The following is a 21803-nucleotide window of genomic DNA, read 5'->3' on the forward strand; positions in this document are numbered from 1 at the left end:
TCCTTTAATTTAGTACTCTTAATTTTGTTAATCTTCGTCTTAAGCGTCCCATTCCTCTCTCCACCATACCTTGTGGTTTGAGGAATGTAGACACAGCCTAATCTTTGTTTGACATGCAGATGTTAAATCACTTGTTTGAGTGTTTTCTGAATAAACGCTGCCCTATCGCCTGAGCTAATTTGTGACGGAGTTTCAAACCTTGGCATGACTTCTCTAGTCAGAAACTTGATTACCGTAGCCGCACTTTGGTCTTCTGATGGGACTGCTTCTACCCATCTGTTGAACACTGTTTTTTCAAATATTTCACACTCATTTAGCTGGATGTCAATCATTGTTTGCAAGTATGGTGAAGAAAAACCTTGTTTTCAAAAAATTTCCTAATTCTCCTCAATACCTCCCCCCTTGCGCAATGGTCAAAACCATGCGCATTAAATGATAAGCAAATCTAAGAACGTCGTTGGTGCAACCAACGTCGAAACGTGTAACCTTAAGCATCAGCAAACTGAAACCAATCTTTTGGGAAGGGAAATCGAAACCAGTACGCCCAAATCCAAAGCCCAATATGGGTGGGTTTACCATCAGCCGCCTGAAACCACGCTGTTCCAAAGTCATGCACTAAACCGAAAAAACGTACATGCGTTAGTGGCCTTCTATACCACAAAGGTAAAATAAAACGAAATAAAACGCGACATGCCCCGTTTCAAGACCACCTCCGCTGCTAGAGCTGACATATCTGACTCCTGCTCCCCCTCCACCTTTCATCAGCCGGCTTTTCCTATGATGGTTGCAGTCCGTCACTCCATGATCAAGTGAGCCAGTGCTCACAGTGACTCTGCCAAGTAATCGTGACTGTGCCTGATTTAGGTTGTCCCGGGCTTCAAGGTGGGATCTTACCCGTCGTTGGCTAACCAGCCTTCCATACTGGCTTATTGCAGGATGCCGTACCTGGGATACGATCAATCCCCACCTATATGGTGGTATAGATCGCAAAGTGGAGGGATGGAGACAGAGTCTTCAGCCGCATCTGCCTTATGCAGCCATATGTGTGCGTCATGAATACACATCAGGGCGACTATAAAACAAAATATAATTTATCATAGTTAAAATTATTAAAGTGTTGCAGCAGCATTAGTGGCATTTGAAGGCAAACCCACTACTTCCGAATCCAATTTGACAACATAGCATGTATGACTCCTTCCCAGCAGATGTAGCGTCAATCCACCTATTGTCCTTAACTAGGGAGATATGAAAGAAAACAAAAATCACAATATTAAAACTTGCATTTTCAATATTGGGCGACTCACTTCTCTCTTAACCATTACTCAAAATCACAATTGTCTTCATAATCCTACCCGATTGCCCTTCACTATCTATTTAAATTGGACGACCTAATTAAACCTTTTATTCTACCTATTGCTTGCATTTAATGTTCTCCATATTCTGATTCACTACTATACCAAACCCAAACCCTCTATGTTGATCTTAACTAGTTTATTCAACACTGAATTGATACATTGTTTCTATTTACTAATTAACCATATTGTTTTATCTGAATTGTGCTTGTGTATCCCCTTGTGTACTCCATCACTCGGAGTAGGAGAGGATTCTCCCCTACCTCGGCTGCCCTGACACACACACGAGAACAGGCTCACATACGCATCCTTTCTTATTTTAATTTACTTATTTATTTTGAATGACATGTCATTGTGGATAACCTAAATTAGAAATTTGGATAACGTTTTATCATACTTATTCGGTCTAATTTTTAAGTATTGCCGATTGTTTTTTCTAAATTATAAGATCACTTTTAATAAATTGTCTATTACTTATCATAATCTTGAAGGAAATATTTTATTTGTGTTGTTATCCTGGCACCTAGACCTCGTCAGGTCCAAGCACCAAAATAACATCCACCTATCCACGCAGAGTCCATGGGTTGGGTCTGCTCCTCCTTTGATGAGTCACTTTACCCTGGCGCCATTGAACCCATTGACTCCTGTGGAGTGTGGTGTGCAGACAATTTTTAACGCTAATTGCTCATGTTTTGGAGTCTAGATAATTATTCCTAAATCCTGTGATCACCATGTAACTTACTCAGGGACACATCAACACTCAGCTAGGAGGAGCTGGGGATCGAACTAACAACCTTGCGGTTACAAGACACCCTCTACTTCCTGAGCTAAACCGACCCCCAGCCTCCTCGCCGCTGATTTATTACTTCTGCGTCGGTCCGCATCCGCCCTTTTTGCTTTCTATACATTCCTCTCCCTTCTCCAAACACCTTCTCTCTCTGATCCAACCCGTTGTCTCACCAGTGCTCTGTGTACCTAGATGTAATGATATATACCACATGATGTTCCGACGCGATGGAGAGTCTCCAAGAACCACAGAATCACCAATCCCAGTGGTGGTTCTAGGTTTTTTCTAAAACAGTGGACATGGGTTACATACAGGAACCAATTACAGAGTACATCCAAATGCACAAATAATCTATTAGGCACAATGCAAATTCAATCTCTTTCTCTCTGTTGTCTCTCTGTCCAGCCCCCACCTGCGGGTTTTTCCTTACTACGTTCCTTCTCTCTAACTCTCTTTACCTCTCTTTATCTACTTCCTTTGCTTTCACAAATCTCCATAACCATTTTCACTTTCAGTAATCCTTTCCTTTCCTTTCTGGTTTATTCGTTTTTTGGACACTCTCCAAAACTAGATTTATTAATCTTAAAAAGGCCATCGAAAGATATGAATCTCCCCAAAGAAAATTCTAACCGGAAAGCCTTCTCCAATCTCATCGTCACTTCTCGTTGCCAAATCCACACACTCTTCCTCTTCTCTGTCTCACTCTTCACAAATCACTTCATCTGTCCCCTCTAACTAAACTCAATGCTAACTCTTTCTCACTCACTCACTCACTCACTCACTCACTCACTCACTCACTCACTCACTCACTCACTCACTCACTCACTCACTCACTCACTCACTCACTCACTCACTCACATATACAACTTAAAATAAGAATTCACCGATTGTCATCCTTGAAGCTGTCATAGGTATTAACTGCGTGTGTTCCGAGAATCCTAAAGTTTTGGTGAATTTTCCTGCCAGGGTGAGGTGAGAGGCATAATTTGGACCTACGCGAGTGTAAGTGGCTCCAGTGTGGGCCATCATTGGCGTGCCTCTATAATTTATCAGAACCTGCAGTATTGGTTCCTCATCAGCTTGTTTTGTGATTGCTACAAGCTGACCCTCCCCCTGTGGATTCTCTGGGCACCCCTAGTATCCCTGACCCATAAAGGGACCTGCCTGTCCCTGGTCGCTGTTACTTGATCTTGCCTCCCCTGGTAACCATTACCCTGTCCTTGCTGGGATGGAAGAGGGTTAGTCAAACAATTTCTCTTCATATGTCCTTCCTGGTTGCACCCATAACATATTAAAGGACCTCTGCGTTGTCCTTGGGATCCTTGTTGTTGATTGTTTCTAAACTGTCCTTGGGGCCCCTGATTCTGTCTATTTTTATTTGTGGGGTTCCCATAATTATGGATGTGTACATGTGTAACAGGTAGAGTAGGTGACAGTTGGCTCTGAGGCTGTTGTACTGGGTGAGAAAATGCCAATCGTGGATATTGGTTTTGAAGTGCGCCCTGCTGGGCGGCTTGCGATAGTACAGCAGCTGGTTCTAAAACACCTGCCTGTCTCTTCTTATCTCTTTCCTTCCTTGTGAGATCTTCCAGCTGAAGCTGATATAGCTTCCTCTGGACCTCTTTGCTTTGTTCCTGTATTCTTTGTTTATTCTGACGATATTCATCCACTGCATGAACTAAATGATCATTAAAATTTCTATGAGATCCTGATGTAGACACAGTCCAACCACATCCTCTAGCTTGGCTTTGATTTGGCTGGGAAGTGTCTCTATCACAGAGTTTCTAAACATGACAGAGAACACCGGATGGATCTCAGGATCCTCATCCGTCTCCATGCGCCATCTGTCTACTTGGGCCTGCAGGTAGGATGCAGGGTTCTCTGTGTCACCAATGGGGAGAACTCTCATGTCTTTAGGATCCATGCGGACCGGGAACTCCCTCCTGAGTGTGGCCCACAACGCCCCTCTGTAATGATCAAGTGTAGTCTCATCATACTTTCCATCCAGTATATTCAACCCTCCATTCCTCAGTACAAACTCCATCTTGGATAACCCCAATACTCTTGCCAACAGAGCTTTCAGGTCACCCACTGCAATTAGCTTTCCCACTGTGAGTTCCTCAAATGTTCTAATCCATTTAGACGCCCCGTTAATTATGTTAGGGAGTTTAGAAATGACTCCCTCCAAGTCCTGTGAACCCCACGGTTGATAATGGACCTGTTGTCCGTTGACTAGAGTAGGATAATTTCCCGGAGAAGTTTCGGGTGCTTTTTCTTCTCTCTGTGATCTCCTTGGTCTCCCCTGTGTTTCGAGTGCCAGGGAGTCCCATAATGCTGCAGAGGAGCCTTGCTGTAGCAAGGCTCCTCTGGCCCTCGAAACGCACGGAAACTCTCTTCCCCATCTCTATCACTCCTTTTTTTCTGCCTCCTCTGAGCCTTCGTTCTCTTTACTGATCTCTTTCCTCTCCTTTTCTTTCCCGGAGAAGGCCCCTCGCAAACCTGCTCATTGCCATCTTTCACATCTTCATTACTGTGCTCAACACCACTTGCCCCATCTTCGTCCTCATCTTCACTCTCACTAGAATTAATGTCAGTATTGTTACACTCTTCCCTTGCTTTCCTGATCCCCTCATAACAGTCCATGTGTATGGGTGCGCCCCTCCTCCCCTGTGTGTTACATTTATTATCTCCTTCATCTAGTGTGACTTCCCCTTTAGATTCTACGTTGTCTTTTAGCAATGGGTACAATGATACTAGTTTGTGCAGCGGTGACTCAACCGTCAGAGGCAATGGTTGAGCCTTGTTGTTATTAGCTATTATTTCTCCCGCCACTCTCTGTAATGTTCGCCATCTCTCTCCTTCCTCTAGGAACAAAGCTAAAACTAACTTTTCCCTGTCCCTCTTTGCTAAGGCCGTTTTTCCACTTCTGTTATCTATGTAATTCCTTATCACTACCTCCATGTCCCTATACATTATTGGATCAAAAGTCCCTCCTATGGGCCATATAGTGCCTGCTCCTTCTGTCCTTTCTTCCCATTTTTCAGAGATCTTTTTCATTTCACCTTTGAGCAATAGACGGTCTCTACTCAAAATCTCTACCGCTGTTGGTGCCATTTTTAATTATTACTTTATTACTTTATTTATCTATTCTGAAGTACACTATTTATTAATAAAATTTATTTGAGTTTATTCTACTAGTTATTTTCTATACTTTACTATCTCTAAGCTACAAATGTGAACTCTTCCCAAGTGCTCGTCTCCCTCCCGAAGGTTGGAATGTGGCCCCCACCCTTCACTGTTATCTTTAACCCTGCCTTGCAGGCTCCTGCTCGTCCCCTGTGTGTGCTCGTGCACATGAAGTTAGAGTCAGCGCGATTATGTTTAAGTCAAAGAAGATTTACACATTTATTCATTACTTCAACAAATTATCTATTCTCTATCCGTCTAATTTATTTATGATTATCAACTACTTTAAACAAATCTTTAAAAATTCTCTGTCTGCCTAATTTATTTATGACAGAATCAACAAAAAAAAATGAACCGGGTCGTAAAAACCTCCGAGGTAACTTAATCCTAACACGACTTAAATACAGACAATAAGCCGGTTCATACAATTTCTTTATCTTATATTAAAAAATGTCAGAATTGTTTGTAATTAATTACAAATAAAAGGTTGACCGAGTGTATAAACTGGCCTTTTGGTTAACACATGAACATTCGGATGGATTATGAATCAACCAGAATTTCAAACAAGAACCTATTGCCACACAGCACCAAGATCAGAGTTACAGACTGGCCCTTTCTTTAGATCCAACACTGCAGCGTGATTGGAAGATTAGCGGGTCAAACTCATTCAAACGGAACGTCAAACGACAAGCCCATTCTTTTAAAATAATGGCTGAATACATAACCATTCGAACAGATCAAGAACAAACAAGAAACTTCTCAAAACACCAAGATCAGGATTAGCTAATCACCTGAAGCGGTATCCCAACCAAGAGACTTATCTATTCAAAAAGTGCGAGAAGCCTGTTTTCTCAAAATAGCAAGATCGGAATCAGAAATTCACCATCATTGGTGCAGGATCTGCAGGTCAACTGCACCAAGATGAGTATTTAAAATTCACTAGTCAGCATCCCAAGAAAGCTCCTCAAATAAAAACGACTGAATTCATTCCCAACTGACAACTCAACTCCAAATAGGATACTGTCAGAAAAAATCCTACAGGTCTGTTTCTTTCGACCTGCGGGCCTGCTGGCCCTGTCCTTGTTAGAACTTTCCACTAATTCGTTCCTCCACAAGACAGTCACAGGACTTACAGTAAGCCTATTTAACCAAAACACCAAAACACCAAATAACAACAACTCATATCAAAATAGGGAGCCACAAAGCGTCTTGGTCATTTAGAACCACAGACGCGCGTATGGCCCATGTGCGCGCGCACGTCAATCTCTCCCGGAGCCCCCGTATCTCTCACTCATTTATCTATAATTTTGGTTCGTTTGATCGAAGAGACACTTTACCTGCTGCTCGGCGTTCAGACGGGGCAAGAACAGATCAAACGACTCTATCCTATATATGGCAAGACAACTTACCCTTGAGCTCTGGTCGTATGATCCGTTCGCGTCCTGTCCTCTGGCCCGGCAGCTGGCGAGTCCCTATTTCCTCCTGGTCGCGACGCCAATTATGTCGAAGATTAATCGAGATTTAAAACACTTAGACTAATTTAAGAGAGAGAGTGTAAAAGAAATCGAGGGGTCCGGAGCAAGAATTGACAAAAGACTTTATCGTGAAGAAAAACAACAACGATAACAGCCGAGTAGGTCTCAAGAGTCACTGCCCGAACATCGGTCCCAGCTTCTCCTTTATACACGCATACATACAAGAATTTCTTTGTCCAATGGGGGTTTCCGCCCACGTCAATCTTCCTCAATCATCAGTCTCAGAATATTATCAACAAAAGTGATTTTGGACACCAGTCTGAGGCCAGCATGCATTAACTCTGTAGTCAAAATAATCATAGGGCTGAAGGCTGAGGTCAACCTGCTCATGTGTCCCACCATCTGTTCTGAATCCAGGCTCTGCAGGTATCATGTGTCTTCTACCATTAATATATATAAGGCATAATAATAATCATGGGTTACCATAGAATATACTCATTAATTTCTACCACACATGTTGAGTTGCAAAATTAGGCCCAGACACTGGATTATCTGTTTATGGTTGTTTTATGCGATCAGAATCAACTTTGTGGACACAAATCACAAAGGTAAAACATTTTTAGTTGTTCAAATAAAAGGGGACGTTTCTTCTTAAGTTATTTGCGAGTTTTAGTCACAGAATGATATGGTTTGGACTGTCGGAATAAGTGGAGACTCAGCTTTCATATAATATATAGTTTGTGAGGGTCCAATTTCGTGAAAAAAATCGCTATTGCTGTGCATGTGCACAGTTATGAAACCCAAAACCGTGTTCTTGCATATGACTTTCCTTGGTAAATTGCCTCAATCCAAAGTACTTCCAAACCGCACTCCTCCATCACTACTAGGGTTGCCAACTTTCAGAAATTAAAATAAGGGACGCCCACCACGGGCCCGACTCCTGTGGGGCGGGGCGCCCGCAGCAGTGGTATGTTTTATTTTGTGCTGGTGTTTTTAGTAAAGGGTTGATCAAGAAAGGAATTAGTCATACTTAAAGCTTGAAATGCTTTATTACCACATAACATTCTCTTATAAAGTGCAGTCAATTAAATCTTGAATGAAATCTCTTTGTGTGGCGTGTGCAGCAATGAACTTTTAAAATATAAACTAAATAAACTGAGAACTTCATGTTACTTTTTAAGTGCATAACTATAGGGACTCTCATTGAACATTTTTACAAAAAAAAACAGTACAAATAAACAACAAAAACACTTATAAACTTATGTAAAAAAAGAAAGTGCAAAACATTACTCCTTCCCTCAACATTACTCCTCCCCTCAAAACTGTTACTTCTTTTTCCAGGTGTACTTCTTGTTACTCCTTGCCGCACTGAGTAACTCTTTGTCTTTCAAAGCGCTGTTGTAAAACTCTGAACAGGACTGCTCAAAGTTGAGAGTGATCAGGAGCTCACTTCTCATGAGCTCTTTGGAGCACCTGTTCCTGCAGTCACTCCATTTGTTGGCCATTCTGGAGAAGATCCTTTCCACACATCCAGTGGATGCTGGGATGCTCAGGATGTGTCTGGTGATAGACAGCATGTTTGGCAGGTCAGCTACTCGAAAGAGAGCCACCCACCTGGCAGCCACACCTTTGGACTTCCATTCATCTTCAGCATCTTCTTTGAGCCTCTTCAGAATGGGTTTTGCTGTGGAGCATTCATCATAAAGTTCATCCATGTTGACTTTATGGATGAGGTTGAGCTTGGTGGTCACCCTCTCAATGTCAGTAAAGGTCATGGTGCCATGGTGCAGAGAGAGAGGTTGCAGTGAGAACAACCAGTAGTCTTCCGAAAAGTTGAACCATTTCTCAACATATGAGAGTGCTGTGTTGAGGAATGCAGTAAAATCTGCCCTTGCCATGTCAGCATCAAGTGGACGGAGACGCTGCAGCTTCAATTTAGTTAAGTAGCCATAGAACTGTTAATCTCGTCTCTGTGTGAGCTTTTGCTTGAAGTTTTCCATGATGGAATATAACTCAACACAGGTGGTTTCATCACTCTCCAGCTTCTTTACAACTTCCTGAGAGAGAGAGGATATTATTGCAGAAAAGAAGGTAAACCTCCACAATGTCTCCATCTTCCTCAGTTGAGTCCTCACTGAACTTTAACAATGCGGGTGATGGCTGGATTAAGGGAGAGCCACCTGGTTGTGACATGTCGCAGAATTTCCTGGAACTCAACATCACAAAACCTACAAAACTCTTTGAGTGATTCTCTTCATTTGGCAGATGTGGAAAAGAAGGCATAGACCTTCAGCACAACATTTTCCACATCTACAGTGAGCTGGTCAAGAGCATGCTTCACTGTGTTGTGCAAAATATGGGCATGGCCGTTTCCTTGCAGCAGATCTTTTTGTTACTTCTTCAAGTTGGTGAAGACAGAGTTGTGAATTCCATAATTCACATTTGTGTTGTCTGCAGTGCACTAAATGCTGTCACATGATCCAACGATAAGCCAAATTTGTCAAGCGACTGCTCTATGAGAGCTACAATCCCAGCAGCGGACTCATCTGCATTTTCAATGAAATCCAGCATTTTGTTGCTGACCCCGCATTCTGGACTGAAGTATTGAACAGCAAGGGGGAACATCTTCCTGTTGCCTTTATTTGATGCATCTGTCTGAATGGAAAATGGGAGGGGTTTATCTGATGTTAGGGCCTTGAGAACATCAGCCACTGCCTTTGGAGCAAGGACATCTTTAACCACTGCCTCTGCCTTTGTTCTCCCTATGCATTTTTTTTTGAATCCAGTAGAATCTTTTGATTCAGTTTATGTGCACAGTCAACACTGTTGTAGCTGAGGTTGTGTCTGACTGTGTGGTACACCTGTGTCACCTCAGCTGCGGTAATATAGAGAGGAGGAGTGGGATGACATATTGTTGATTAAATTAAACATTTGTCTGCTGCCTGTCTTGTCACTCGAAAAGAAGTCAGGTCATCCAAACAGTTAAACCACACTAATAATATATTGATGTAATGATCACTGAACACTGCATTCCTCAAAAATATAAAAATTGTGACACAGAATACACAGAAAGCTCTACAAACATTTTTAATCTAGGAAATGTATGTATATTAAAGAATAAAGGTTTTCTTTTAACAAATGTATTTATTTATTAACTGTTAATCCATTAGTATGATTTGTTCTTTAAATGGCCATATATAATATTTATATACTTCTGTATATTAAATAAATGGTGGTTCATTCGACTTTTAAAACTCAACATCCTAAACAATCAATCAAACCACAACCGTTTACTAAAATAGGCTCTGCCCATGCACTGCGATGTTCTGGCAAAAGCACAACCAGATAGGAAATCAATCACAACATAATGTCCCATACCGTATCAACCTCAGGAGATGATTGGGGTATGAAGAACTGTGACACTGACGCTTGGGTCTTCTGTGATCTTTCATGTCTGCAGTGTTGCTCTCCTGTTGCATGCTGTCTGATGTCAGACAGACCACCGTGCGCCACTGAAAACACTCGCCGACATATTTTACAACTTGCCTTGTAAACATCTCCACTGACGCTGTCCAGCCAAGGATGTGCGTCTTCCCACTCACGTCCGTACTTCTGCAAGCGTTTACGCTTTTGAGGACGTGGTGGAGTACCGGGTGTAGTGGACATTTTTAAAAGGCGCGGGTTTTGTGAGCAGCGCCGGTGTGTGGTGTCTGTCGCTAGGCAACCGTGACCACCACACGCATGCGCAGACACACAGATGACCGGAGCGGGTCTTGCGTAGATCCCGCCGCGACAATTTTGCTGACCGTAGTATTCCCTGTGTTTTGTTTTGATCATTATTGTTAGATTTAGTATTTGTGTGTGTGACAGACATGTGTATTGGACATTTATGGAAATACGGAACAAATTGCGTCCCGTATTGGTTCAATACGGGACGCAACATTTAATTGCCAAATAAGGGACGATTCCGTATTTTACGGGACGGTTGGCAACCCTAATCACTACTCCATTTTCCTTCTCTTCCTAATCCAGACGCGGAGGCGCTGCACTTGAGATGCTAGCTGTGTTGGCTAACCTTTAGCTAACACCGTCGAATCACTGCCAGAGACCTCACTGCGAGTGAGTGACCGAAGGCGGGGCTATATTTGCGCTGAAGCGATGCGTGTCTGTTAACTCGCTGTCCGAGAGAAGAGAAGACAGCGCGCTGATCAATTGCAAATACATCTATTTTCTGCGATTTTGCGGAACTAAAGGTTGTTGAGGCTGCAGTTTTTACACTTGAATAAATAGCCTTTATATTAACATCCACCCAAAATCCACTTGCCTGTTCGGGCAACCAGATATCAATCTCAACTTGGCCACATATTACTTTTTCCCGGGCAGTGTCAACCCCTGGCGGTGGGCCATCATAAATGTTATTTGTGGTTCTTGCCACCTCTTAGTCGCCGTAGTTCTAGAACTAGGCTGAGGAGGCTACCTTCCACCGCGTCTCCCCAACGTGACGTCATCGCCGAATGGCTTGGAAAACACCCGTTACTGCCACCTTCTCAACGAGCAGGTGTGCGACTGCAGCCAGAGGGGGCGCCAAAATACCTATTCCCCACACAATGTTATGTCGTACTTCATTGATAACCGCTACGCAGCGCGTTTTTTTGTACTGCTCGTGGCGCCCCCCATGTGATTTGGAGCCCCCCACAAATATGCCGGTGTCACGTTAAAATTGTACCGGGGGCGAAAATTGTACCGGCCTACGTCATCGTTTGTTTACATCCTGACAACCTGCCCGGCAACAGACGACGAGATGCAGAAAACATGTTTCCAAACGACGAAATAACATAATACAGATAGCGGATCGCTATCTGTATTATGATAGATAGCGATAACACTTGTTTTTACTTTATATTTGTATTGTATTTAATTGTTTAATCGAAACAATAAAAAAAATTGCCCGCGAAACGGGCGATCGCGTCAAATGACAAATGTTTTGCCCGCGAAACGGGCGATCGCGTCAAATGACGTAGGAGGGTTCTTGAAACATAATACAGATAACGGATCGCTAGAAAACACTTGTTTTTACTTTATATTTGCATTGTATTGAATTGTTTAATCGAATTTAGCTAGTAAACTGAGTGTTTTAAGCAGGTTTCATAGTCTAGAATGTTCAAGAACCTTCCTACGTGATTTGACGCGTCATTTGACGCGATCGCCCGTTTCGCGGTCAATTTTCTTTATTGTTTCGATTAAACAATTAAATAACATACAAATATAAAGTAAAAACAAGTGTTATCGCTATATATCATAATTCAGATGGCGATCCGCTATCTGTATTATGTTATTTCGTCGTTTGGAAACATGTTTTCTGCATTGCGTCGTCTGTTGCAGGGCAGGTTGTCAGGTTGTCAGGATGTAAACAAACGATGACGTAGGCCGGTACAATTTTCGCCCCCGGTACAATTTTAACGTGACACCGCCCCGGGCGGCTGCCCGGTTCGCCCGTGCCTAAAACCGCCACTGCACACACACACACACACCCTTCACTTGATTTAAGCCTATTAACGTTTTTTTATGTCTTAATCTATGTGTCTTTATTAAAAAATATTTCCAACCTCACTTTGTACTACAGCACTCACCGCATTTTCTGCAGGAAATGCATTTTCTAGTTTATTACTTTATTCCTCATTTATTATTATGTATTTATAATCTTCTTAAATTCTGTCTGTCTTTCCTTCCTGTCTTCCTTCACTTGTTTCACTTCCTTTATTTCCATTTACATCTTTATTTCTCTATCTCTCTGTCTTTCCATGTCGATCTGTGGTTCCTTCGTCCATTGTGTCTCTCCATTGTTCCTCGGTGCACACTATTAGTTCCTTAAAGGGCATGGTGCAGGTTTCTATTTTCTTCTTTTCTGGCAATTTTCTAGTTGGTAATAAACATTTAAACAATTATCCATTGTATTTGATGTTGTAGGGTATCACAAAATATAAATATTAGGAAAAGTAGGTGATATATTAGTGGTTATTAGCCACAGGTTAGCGATGATTCTTATTTCTCCCACAATGCATTGCATGACGTCACGTAAGGTACTCCGCTTTTGGACGACAGCCGAAGCCGCTAGTGAGAGAGTGACAGTGTCAGATTATATAAGTAAATACATAAATAGAGATAGCCTAGATATATATATATATATGTATATAGATAGATAGATAGATAGAATAGCATAACATCGATAGATAGATAGATAGATAGATAGATAGATAGATAGATAGAATAGCATAACATCGATAGATAGTGAGGGATAGCATAGCATAACATAACATAGATAGATAGTGAGGGATAGCATAGCATAACATATAGATAGAGAGAGAGAGAGAGAGAGTAGATATATAAGTAGATAACATGGTTTTCTACTGTATTTGTGGCGGGTGCAACAACTCCAGCAAAAGTGGACATAGGGTCCATTGCTTCCCCAAGGACAAAGGGATTCTCCGAAGCTGGGTGCAATTTGTCAAGTTTAGGCGGGCAGATTTTTCAGCTAGCTCTGTTACCGCATACTCCAGAATATGCAGCGCGCATTTCAAGGAGGGGGATTACCACTCAGGGGATGCCAAGATGGTCTCACTTGGTTTAAAGAGTAAGAGGACGGCGAAGTTAATTCCTACCGCCGTGCCGTCTGTGCATGCAAACCACTCTGCCTGCCCTGTCCCGAGGTCGAGAGACACCGTCTGCCGCAAGCGAGAGATTGCCACGGTAAGCATCATGCTATAGCTGCTAATTACAAGCTGCGCGTTAGCTAGCTCTGTGTATTTTGCATACCGTGTTCCCTTTGACACAGCCTCCTCTACAAGCATGATCAGTCTGACATTAGCAGGGGCGGCGCCAAACGGTTGCTTGCCGTTGCTAAAGCAACTCCAAGCAATTACTCAGAAACCCCAGAGCAACCCCTGATTTTTTGTCAAACTCAAACAACATATTTGAAATAATGCCATTTCCCGTAAAATGGTATTAAATAAGTTCAACTAAACCTATGGCCGAATGCGGTACCCGTCACCATACCGACCATTCCTGTCATATGAATCACCAGATTAAGTGCATAATCAGTGAGTAGCGTCAACATTTCAGGGCCGTGACTGGACTGTCGTTCAAATCAACACGAGTCAGCCTGGGACTCTCCTCTCCTCCCCTCCCCCTCACCGTGCCCAGTTCCCGAGCGTTGGGCATGCTTGCAAGTTCTTTTTTCATTTTGTGTTGTGAATCACACGATGTGTCTTGATATATTAATTTGTTGTAATACGGTACCTCCTTTTAGTTAAAATAATATAATTAGCATAGGCTTATATTTTTATACATGACACATTTTGGATGTGGGCAATGTCTGAAGAAACGGAAGAAAATATTGTAGCCTACACAGTTCTGAATTAGCAATACAATGTTAGCACATGCTTGCTAGCAATGTTGGTGTGTTAAACCGTATGGATTAAAGTGGAATATTGCAAGACGTCCTGTGATCAAGACATCGATTTAAGGTAGGCCGTTTGGTTATTAAGTTTGCCCGTCGCAGCATATTGACTTGGGGCCCATGTGATTTTGTTTTGAAGTAGAACTAGATTCTAGGTTTGGCTCATACCAAAGGATGGGTTTATCGTAGCCTGGTATGATCTGCCCTTTATAGAAGTATTATGAAGTATAATAGTATCAACAATAATAGCAACTATTGTATTAATGTTCCACATAGGCCTACATTTGAGACGTATCGCGCAAGCAACTAATGTGAATGCTTTGGAATGTACCGTGGCGACGGTGGGTCTGAGATGTGCAATTCACCACTATTGACAGGACAGCTAACCTTGTAGTTGGGGGACTGCTGACGGGCTGTTGATTGAGAGAACTATGTTGTTTGTTATATGTCGTGTGGCCGCAGTGCCACCTGGACTAGCAGTGAATGTGTACATGCCGCTGGGCTATTTTCATGTTGGCCTTCTTAAAGATCTTCCTCTATATTGTTCTAAGTCTTTACGTCTTTATGTCTGTGCGTGTGTGAGGGAGAGGGAGAAAGATAGCGCACGTTGAACTGTCAAATGATACGATCACACTCAATCACAGTGGTGCGATTAGTCTGTGTTGTTACTGTACTGTAAACTTGCCTCGTACGGGACCGCAACCACCCCAACCCGTGCCGAAAATGTCTTCCCGGCCGTGCCTCTGCCAAATTCAGGTGTTTTGATCAAGGTTTTTTTTTTTGACCAGCAACCTCTTGAATTCATACAGCAACTGTTAAGCAACTGCAACAAATTATTTCTGGCGCCGCCACTGGACATTAGAAGAGAATATTTCGTGATTCACGAATATGAGCCAAAACAAAATTGCCCTGAAGTAAATGTCCATATCGTCATGAAAGCTTCATGGCTAGTGTTTGGATCAGTGATCGTCATCATCAAGCGGCTTTCACAACAGTGTGTTTGCGTTTTGTGTTAGTGCTAGACTGCTACGGTTCTCTTTCACATATACTGTATTTGACCGTGACCGTGATTTCTTTTTTTATATACTTATATATACTATACTTATATCAATAATTTATTTTATTTATTTTTTTTTCCACAATGTCTTGTTTTTTAAAAAATTTATGATGACTATATGCTCTGTAAGGTGACCTTGGGTGTCTTGAAAGGCGCCTCTGAATGAAATGTATTATTATTATTATTATTATACTTTATACTAATATACTTTTTTATATTTGTTTTCGCAAGATGTTGACAGACGCCTCACAGCAGAAGACCGTGGCCAGTGTAGACACTGTGGAGAGTGTCGATACTGGGGATCAGCCCTTGCCCTCCTCCACTTCTGACGCTGGGACACAATGTTATTTGAAGCCCCCCCGATGGTCTCACGGTAAATCTTTGGTATTTTAAGGGGTAGATATTATGTCTAAAACATTGCAAGTAGGACATTTCCATACACATTGATGAAATGAATACATAGCCTACACCAAAACATAGCCGCTTAGATTTGCCATGATTGTCATATGTTTGGGTATGTTTACTGCCTCTGCCACAGCTGTGCAGGTTAACCTGAAGCCCAAGATGGTTAGCGTGGGCACACAGACTTCAATCAGCCCACAAACCTCCACTCCCCTCGCTAGTCCTGAACAGACAGTTGACGACGATGATGATGATAATACCACTGTCATCAGTGACTTGTCGTGGGTGCCCGAAGAGCCGATGGATGAGGAGGAATTGTTTGATGAGGAGCCACCTTACACGTGTGACCCCCACCACAAGTGAGATAATCGAAAACCAACATAGACCATATTGAATGCTCAATGCTTTGTTAGTTTGAATGACACCGCCCCCCTCCCCCTCATTTTTTGTTGTTGTAGTTGCATTGACAAATTCATTGTTTGCCAAGAGGAGCTGATGGGCCTTTTTGCCATCTGTCCGGCCTGTTGTGAGAGGTCGGATAGTAGCATTGTGCAGCAGGAAGGAACTTTTGTTAAGATCAAGCAGGTACAGTTTTGTTTATGCAGTTTTGTTTACGTGGCCATCTGATTAGAAAATCTGAATATCTAATTACAATCTGATAGCTCTGACTGTCTTGCCAGTTAATTTACAATGTATGTACCAGGCTGGCTTAAGTCTGCTGGTTTGTGATGCCATCATATTTGAGTGTTATACTGTATTGGTCATGTGTGTTTCATTGAAAATATGAAACCTTTGACCAGTAATGTACAGTACTTACTCTATATTGAATCCTGATATACTGTTGATTACAATGTTTTATTTTATTTTATTACATATCTAGGTCTGTGCATCATGTGGCTACCACCGTTTCTGGCAAAACCAGCCAATGCTCCACAGGAACATGCCAACCTGCAACCTCCTGTTAAGTGGGGCCATTCATTTTACTGGATGTTTGGCCACACAGACACTAAGAATGTTGACCCTGTTTGGCCTGCAGTGCATCAGTGCCAGCAGTTTCTTTCGCCATCAGCGCCGCTACACCATCCCTGTAATCGTTCAGGCCTGGCAGAATGATAAGAATTTTAGTGACCTACGGGCAATGGATGGCGGGCTAGTTCTTGCTGGTGACTGCAGGTAAACCAGTGTGAGAGCTAGACCAGTTCCACGTTTTGATTTTGTTATTTGTTATCATGTAGGGTGGCTTTAGTTGGCATTTGCAGTTGACATGGTGGATTGTCTTTACAGACCATGGTTTTAAAAACTTGAAACATAAATTGTAATTAATTCCAGGTCAGATTCTCCTGGGCACTGCGCAAAGTATGGGTCATACTCTCTGATAGGGGACAGAGTGAACAAGGTGGTGGATGTTCAGCTTGTTCAGGTAAACCTGATGTTATTAGACAAAGAAATGAACTCTGCAATTTGGTAAAAGGATTGTATCTTAATATAACATCTTTCCACTACAACCATGCATAGAGCTTTATTGTGTATTGCCTAACTAGAGTAGTGTATCATAATGCCTGGACCAGCAACGCTTCGGTTCATTAACGCCTCCTTCAACACCACCAGCATTCTACACTTACACTGTTATGTCATGTTGCAGAGCTCAGAGGTCCCCAACAGCTCATGGTGTGAGCTTGAAGGGCTCAAGCGCAGTGTTGCCCTGCTGAGGGGAAACAACCTGCATTTGGCAACGCTGATCACGGACCGACATCGCCAGGTATTTACAATAAAAATGCAGTATAGAATGTAAATATCTGAATTGCACTGAAGCTGGATGTTAGTGTTTTTTTTCTCCTTAGGTTGCCAAATGGGTGAGAGAGGAGCTGATCCCTGAAGGGACACAGCATTATTTTGACGTGTGGCACATTGCCAAAAGTATGTATCCATTGTTGGAACCTTGAAGCAGTTTTTGTTAGTGCATATCAATTAATACCATTTGTTCTAAAACAGGTCTGGGGAAGGCATTGGATGCAGCATCCAAAGAGTGTGACCAACTACAGTTGTGGAGGCCAGCTATAGTGAATCACCTCTATTGGACTGCAGCCTCAACCCCAGATGGCAACCCAGCGGTCATGGAGGCCAAATGGAGAAGTTTAGTGAACCACATCCAGGACATCCATGACCATGACACCCCTGCCTTCTCCAGTTGTGCCCATGGCCCTCTAGACGAAGATCAGCGCAACAAAGAGTGGCTGGACCCAGGTACAGTACTGGTATTATGCACGCTCTACATAGTTTTGTTTTAGTTGCTGTCTTTGAGTAATTGTCTGGATGCTTTGACATGTGACCTTTGTGATGAAATTATTTTTTCATTCCCTGGCAATCTCATAACATTCTGTTTACTGTTTATGTTTGCTATAATTCATATGCAGGACAATTTCATGTGTTTCCATTTCAAAAAGGAATTCTGTCTGTATCCATCTTCCTGTCTAATGTCTATTTGTACGTTTTCCGTCTGTGTGTCTGTCTGCCTCCCTGCCTACCTGTCTTGGTCTTTTCAGGCTCATTGGCAGCAGTCAAGTTGGAGAACATAATGATGAGGGCTGCCTTGCTGAAAGATGTTCGTCAGCTGTCTCCACAGCACCAGACCTTCTCCCTTGAGGCTTACCACTCCCTCATCTTGCACTTCGCGCCCAAGCACACTGGGTTTTCATACCTTGGGATGTATAGCAGGTCAGTGCTATCCAATGGAATAACACTGCCAATTATTATGCCTTTTATAGTAATAATAGTACCTATTAACGTGCCTATTGTAGTATTTTGTCATACACCAAGTTTCAAAGGTTTTCTCAAATGTGTTATTTTGTAGGCTTCTCTTAGCGGCGCTGCATTATAATCACAATGCCAATCGCGAGACAGCACGGAGAAGTGACGGGACGGAGAAGTACTGCGTGCGGTATCCGCGCTTCAGAAAAGGTGCCCATGTGGTGCGTCCCATCAAAGAGGCAGCCTCATACGGTAAGCAGTGTCAGGCAGTTCTATCATATTTTGAGATGGCGCACGAGTGATCAGTGACAATGATCTTTATAAAGTAATATTATTATTATTATTAATATTATTATTATTATGTCTGCAGGTTATGCAACATCATTAATGAAGGCCCTTCGGGAGAGCTACGCCAATTCACCCGCGGTTCTTCGAGAGGTTGGCGCCAATTTGTCCTCCGATGCACCCGCCCCCATCGCCAAATCCTTCGAACAGATTCCTAAGGAGGAGGCCATCAGCCTCTACCTAGCCCGGCAGTCACGCTTCAAGAAAACCACGGACAAGTCCAATGATTTAGTTGTTATTATTTGCATGAAATTTCTTTGTATATAATTCAAAATAATTTGGTAATCATTTTACCTGTGCCTTGTCAACCTCTGTGTGCGGTGTTGTCTGGGCTCACTGTGTCTGCTTGATGTGCTTTTGCATGTATCACTGCATGTATGCATGCATGAAATAGTGTGCATGTGTGTGTGTGTGAGAGAAAGAGAACCATCAACTGACCCTCGGGTATGACTACACTATTGCAGAATTAATTAGAATTAGAATTAAACATTGCGGGTCTAGCCCTTCATCAGTGTTCCTTGTATGTTTTGTGCCTAACCATTTTTTTATATAGATTTAATTCCAACCTGTGTCTTTGTTCAGTAACCATTACAAGCAATGCCAATCAACTTTTTTTTATCCAAAATGCATGTGTTCTGTGTACTTAATAACATTTTAAGGGCAATTGAATGATCACAACAGAATAAGCATAACTATTATTTTTATTCATTTTCATCCAAACTAGGCCATTGAAAGCCCTGATAGGTCTGGTCATCATTCTGGAATTGCTGTCTGATGGTTGAAACCACACAAGAGGGTAGAGGCTTCCTTATACTCCTCCCTAAAACGCCATAAGCCCAGCGTATAGCTTGCCTGTACGCAGTGTACCGGTATTGCCTAGGGATAAGTAGGAAAGATTCTTAAGTTTAAAACTCTGTAAGTAGGTTGGAAACGTCATTTTAAGCCTGTTTCTTATGCATGTTTATTGTGTATGCAACACATCTCCTGTCACCTATAACTGTTGGTTCAAATGACTCAGTGTAAAAAGATTTGTAAAGTAAACATAAACCATGAACATACTCGTGCGTGCTGGCTTGAAGGGGACCATGATCCTGCCTGAAGTGTGTGTATGCTATTTTTAGCACAAACGGATTCAGGCAGCATGCCTCAAATCCAGGATGCTGCGTTAGGCACGTTACATCTGCTGGCCGCGGGGTGAGCTCCTCGACCAGCGACCAAAACGCGCTCACCTCCCTACAACACAAGCTCTCCACCACAGTTTCCATGGGACGACACCGCCCACACAGACACCTGCCAAACACAGCGACACAGACACGCTTACTGCTCTCTCCCGGTAAGCGGTACCCTGACAGTTTCAATGACAATCAATCACGAGGAAAACGAGTTAGCACTATCAAAAATAATCACACTGAAGACATAACCAGCCTACTCGGCGTCGGCTACGTTTGCAAACAACATTTTCACCAGAGAAAGGTAAAAGCTTAGAATAAACACTAGGGGTTCACAGGTGGGACTGTCAAGCTAGCCCATATTTAGAAGAAATAGAAGGCATAATATGCCTTCTATTTCTGGATCTTCTGACTAAGTTTAGGGTACTTATCTGAGCCAATGACATAATCACTGTCACTAGATATAAAGAAAACGTTGACTTTCATTCGATGCTATTCACTGACAGTAAAAAAAAATAAGTTATTGTATGCACTGCTGTTCATAGACTACTAGCTCCAGCGCTCCTTGCTGCGTTTCTAAATGGTAGCAACTCACCAGGACACTTCACCAACTCTCCACTCATTCTCCTCTGACCATGCATTTATTTGTCTTTGACGGCCATCGGCTCTCGGTATTTCCTCATTTCCCCTCATACGCCTAACCGGTTCGAAATTATATGGCTGTGGGCCATCATAAATGTTGACAGTGGGTCTTGCTACCTCTTCCTCATCCCCGTCCGCCATAATGCTAGTTCTAGTATGCGTCTACCTTACGTGACGTCATCACCAAATTGCGTAAAAAATAACCGTTACTAACCAAAAACTACAAAAACTGGACTTTAACACCATTTTGGAGACATTTCTAACTTTATATACATATTTTGAGTGCTTCATGTACCCATTAATCAAAACTTCCGGTTAACCTGCACCATGGGCTTTAAGCCTTTAGATCAATGGTTTTGATATAGAATGGAATGGTCTCAGGCTACACTCTCTACACACCCACCTGTCAGGCAGAGTGACAGCTCAGGTGGGCTGTTAATCCCAGCCGTAAAAAAAATGTACGAACTAAGCATGAGCCAACCTCGCTTACTGGCAGCCTATCGGAGGGGCTGTGACATTTTGTTGAGCCAACTCTTCTAACTGGCAGCCAATTAGGAACTCTGATAGAGCGTGTTGCCAGGCATCACAGCCAGCTCACTGACGGCTGTGGTCTGTAAATCACAATGTCAATACAAGATGGACAGATGGATGGATTGACAGACAGATGGTGGAGGACAGGCAGACGGATATACACAGATAGATAGATATAATAAACATACGATTGAAGGATAAGATGATGAAGATGAACAAATACAGCGGGACAAACACATGGATAGAGTAAATCTAGTTGATACTGTAAATAGAGAAATAGATATGGACCAAGCCCCAACCACAGCGAGTTCTACCAGCATCCAATACGGAAGTGACAAACATTGCAGTAGCACCGGGTGGCCACTACGAGGTCGAGGTGGTACCAAAAGTGAGCCATTTTTCTTTGAATCACTTGTTAAACAGGCCGTTTTCACCGTGTTATTAAACCTATTTACAGCCTGGTCCAAAAAACGTTCTAGTCAATATGTTTTGTTCATATCTCCATGACAACACTGAGGGGGGTTAATTTTTTTTTGCAGGCTAGTTTTTATTTGATTTGAGGTTAGAATGTATGAATAATTAGGGGCTGGGCGTCTTGAGTGACAGCTAGCCACTGACCCTCAGCTTGCCTCGGAGGCTAGTTTTCAGGATAA

At 42.5% G+C, this 21803-nt stretch overlaps 1 protein-coding gene and 1 long non-coding RNA gene across 2 annotated transcripts; one reads left to right on the forward strand and one right to left on the reverse strand.

The window, feature by feature from the left end:
* Positions 1-17119: 17119 nt before the first annotated feature.
* LOC132447991 (uncharacterized) lies at positions 17120-19075 on the forward strand. Its single transcript, XM_060039054.1, has 6 exons — positions 17120-17474; positions 17557-17632; positions 17708-17959; positions 18259-18430; positions 18567-18715; positions 18834-19075. The coding sequence occupies exons 1-6, from the start codon at positions 17271-17273 to the stop codon at positions 19073-19075; spliced, it is 1095 nt and encodes a 364-aa protein (XP_059895037.1). The 5' UTR covers positions 17120-17270.
* Positions 19076-19491: 416 nt separating this feature from the next.
* On the reverse strand, positions 19492-20911 carry LOC132447851 (uncharacterized). The gene is made up of 2 exons (XR_009523233.1): positions 20573-20911; positions 19492-20098 (listed from the first exon to the last, which is right to left on the reverse strand). It is a non-coding gene; the product is annotated as an uncharacterized LOC132447851 (long non-coding RNA).
* Positions 20912-21803: the final 892 nt, after the last annotated feature.

This window comes from Gadus macrocephalus, chromosome 19 (genome assembly GCF_031168955.1).
Source record: "Gadus macrocephalus chromosome 19, ASM3116895v1".
NCBI classification, from domain to species: Eukaryota; Metazoa; Chordata; class Actinopteri; order Gadiformes; family Gadidae; genus Gadus; species Gadus macrocephalus.

What these genes read in the sequence shown, in the direction of transcription:
- LOC132447991 (XM_060039054.1), top strand. Translation starts at nt 17,271, where the DNA reads ATGCCTGGACCAGCAACGCTTCGGTTCATTAACGCCTCCTTCAACACC. An exon ending in CAAAGAGTGGCTGGACCCAG is followed by an intron (nt 17,960 to 18,258) that starts GTACAGTACTGG and finishes TGGTCTTTTCAG; the next exon opens with GCTCATTGGCAGCAGTCAAG. An exon ending in TACCTTGGGATGTATAGCAG is followed by an intron (nt 18,431 to 18,566) that starts GTCAGTGCTATC and finishes GTTATTTTGTAG; the next exon opens with GCTTCTCTTAGCGGCGCTGC.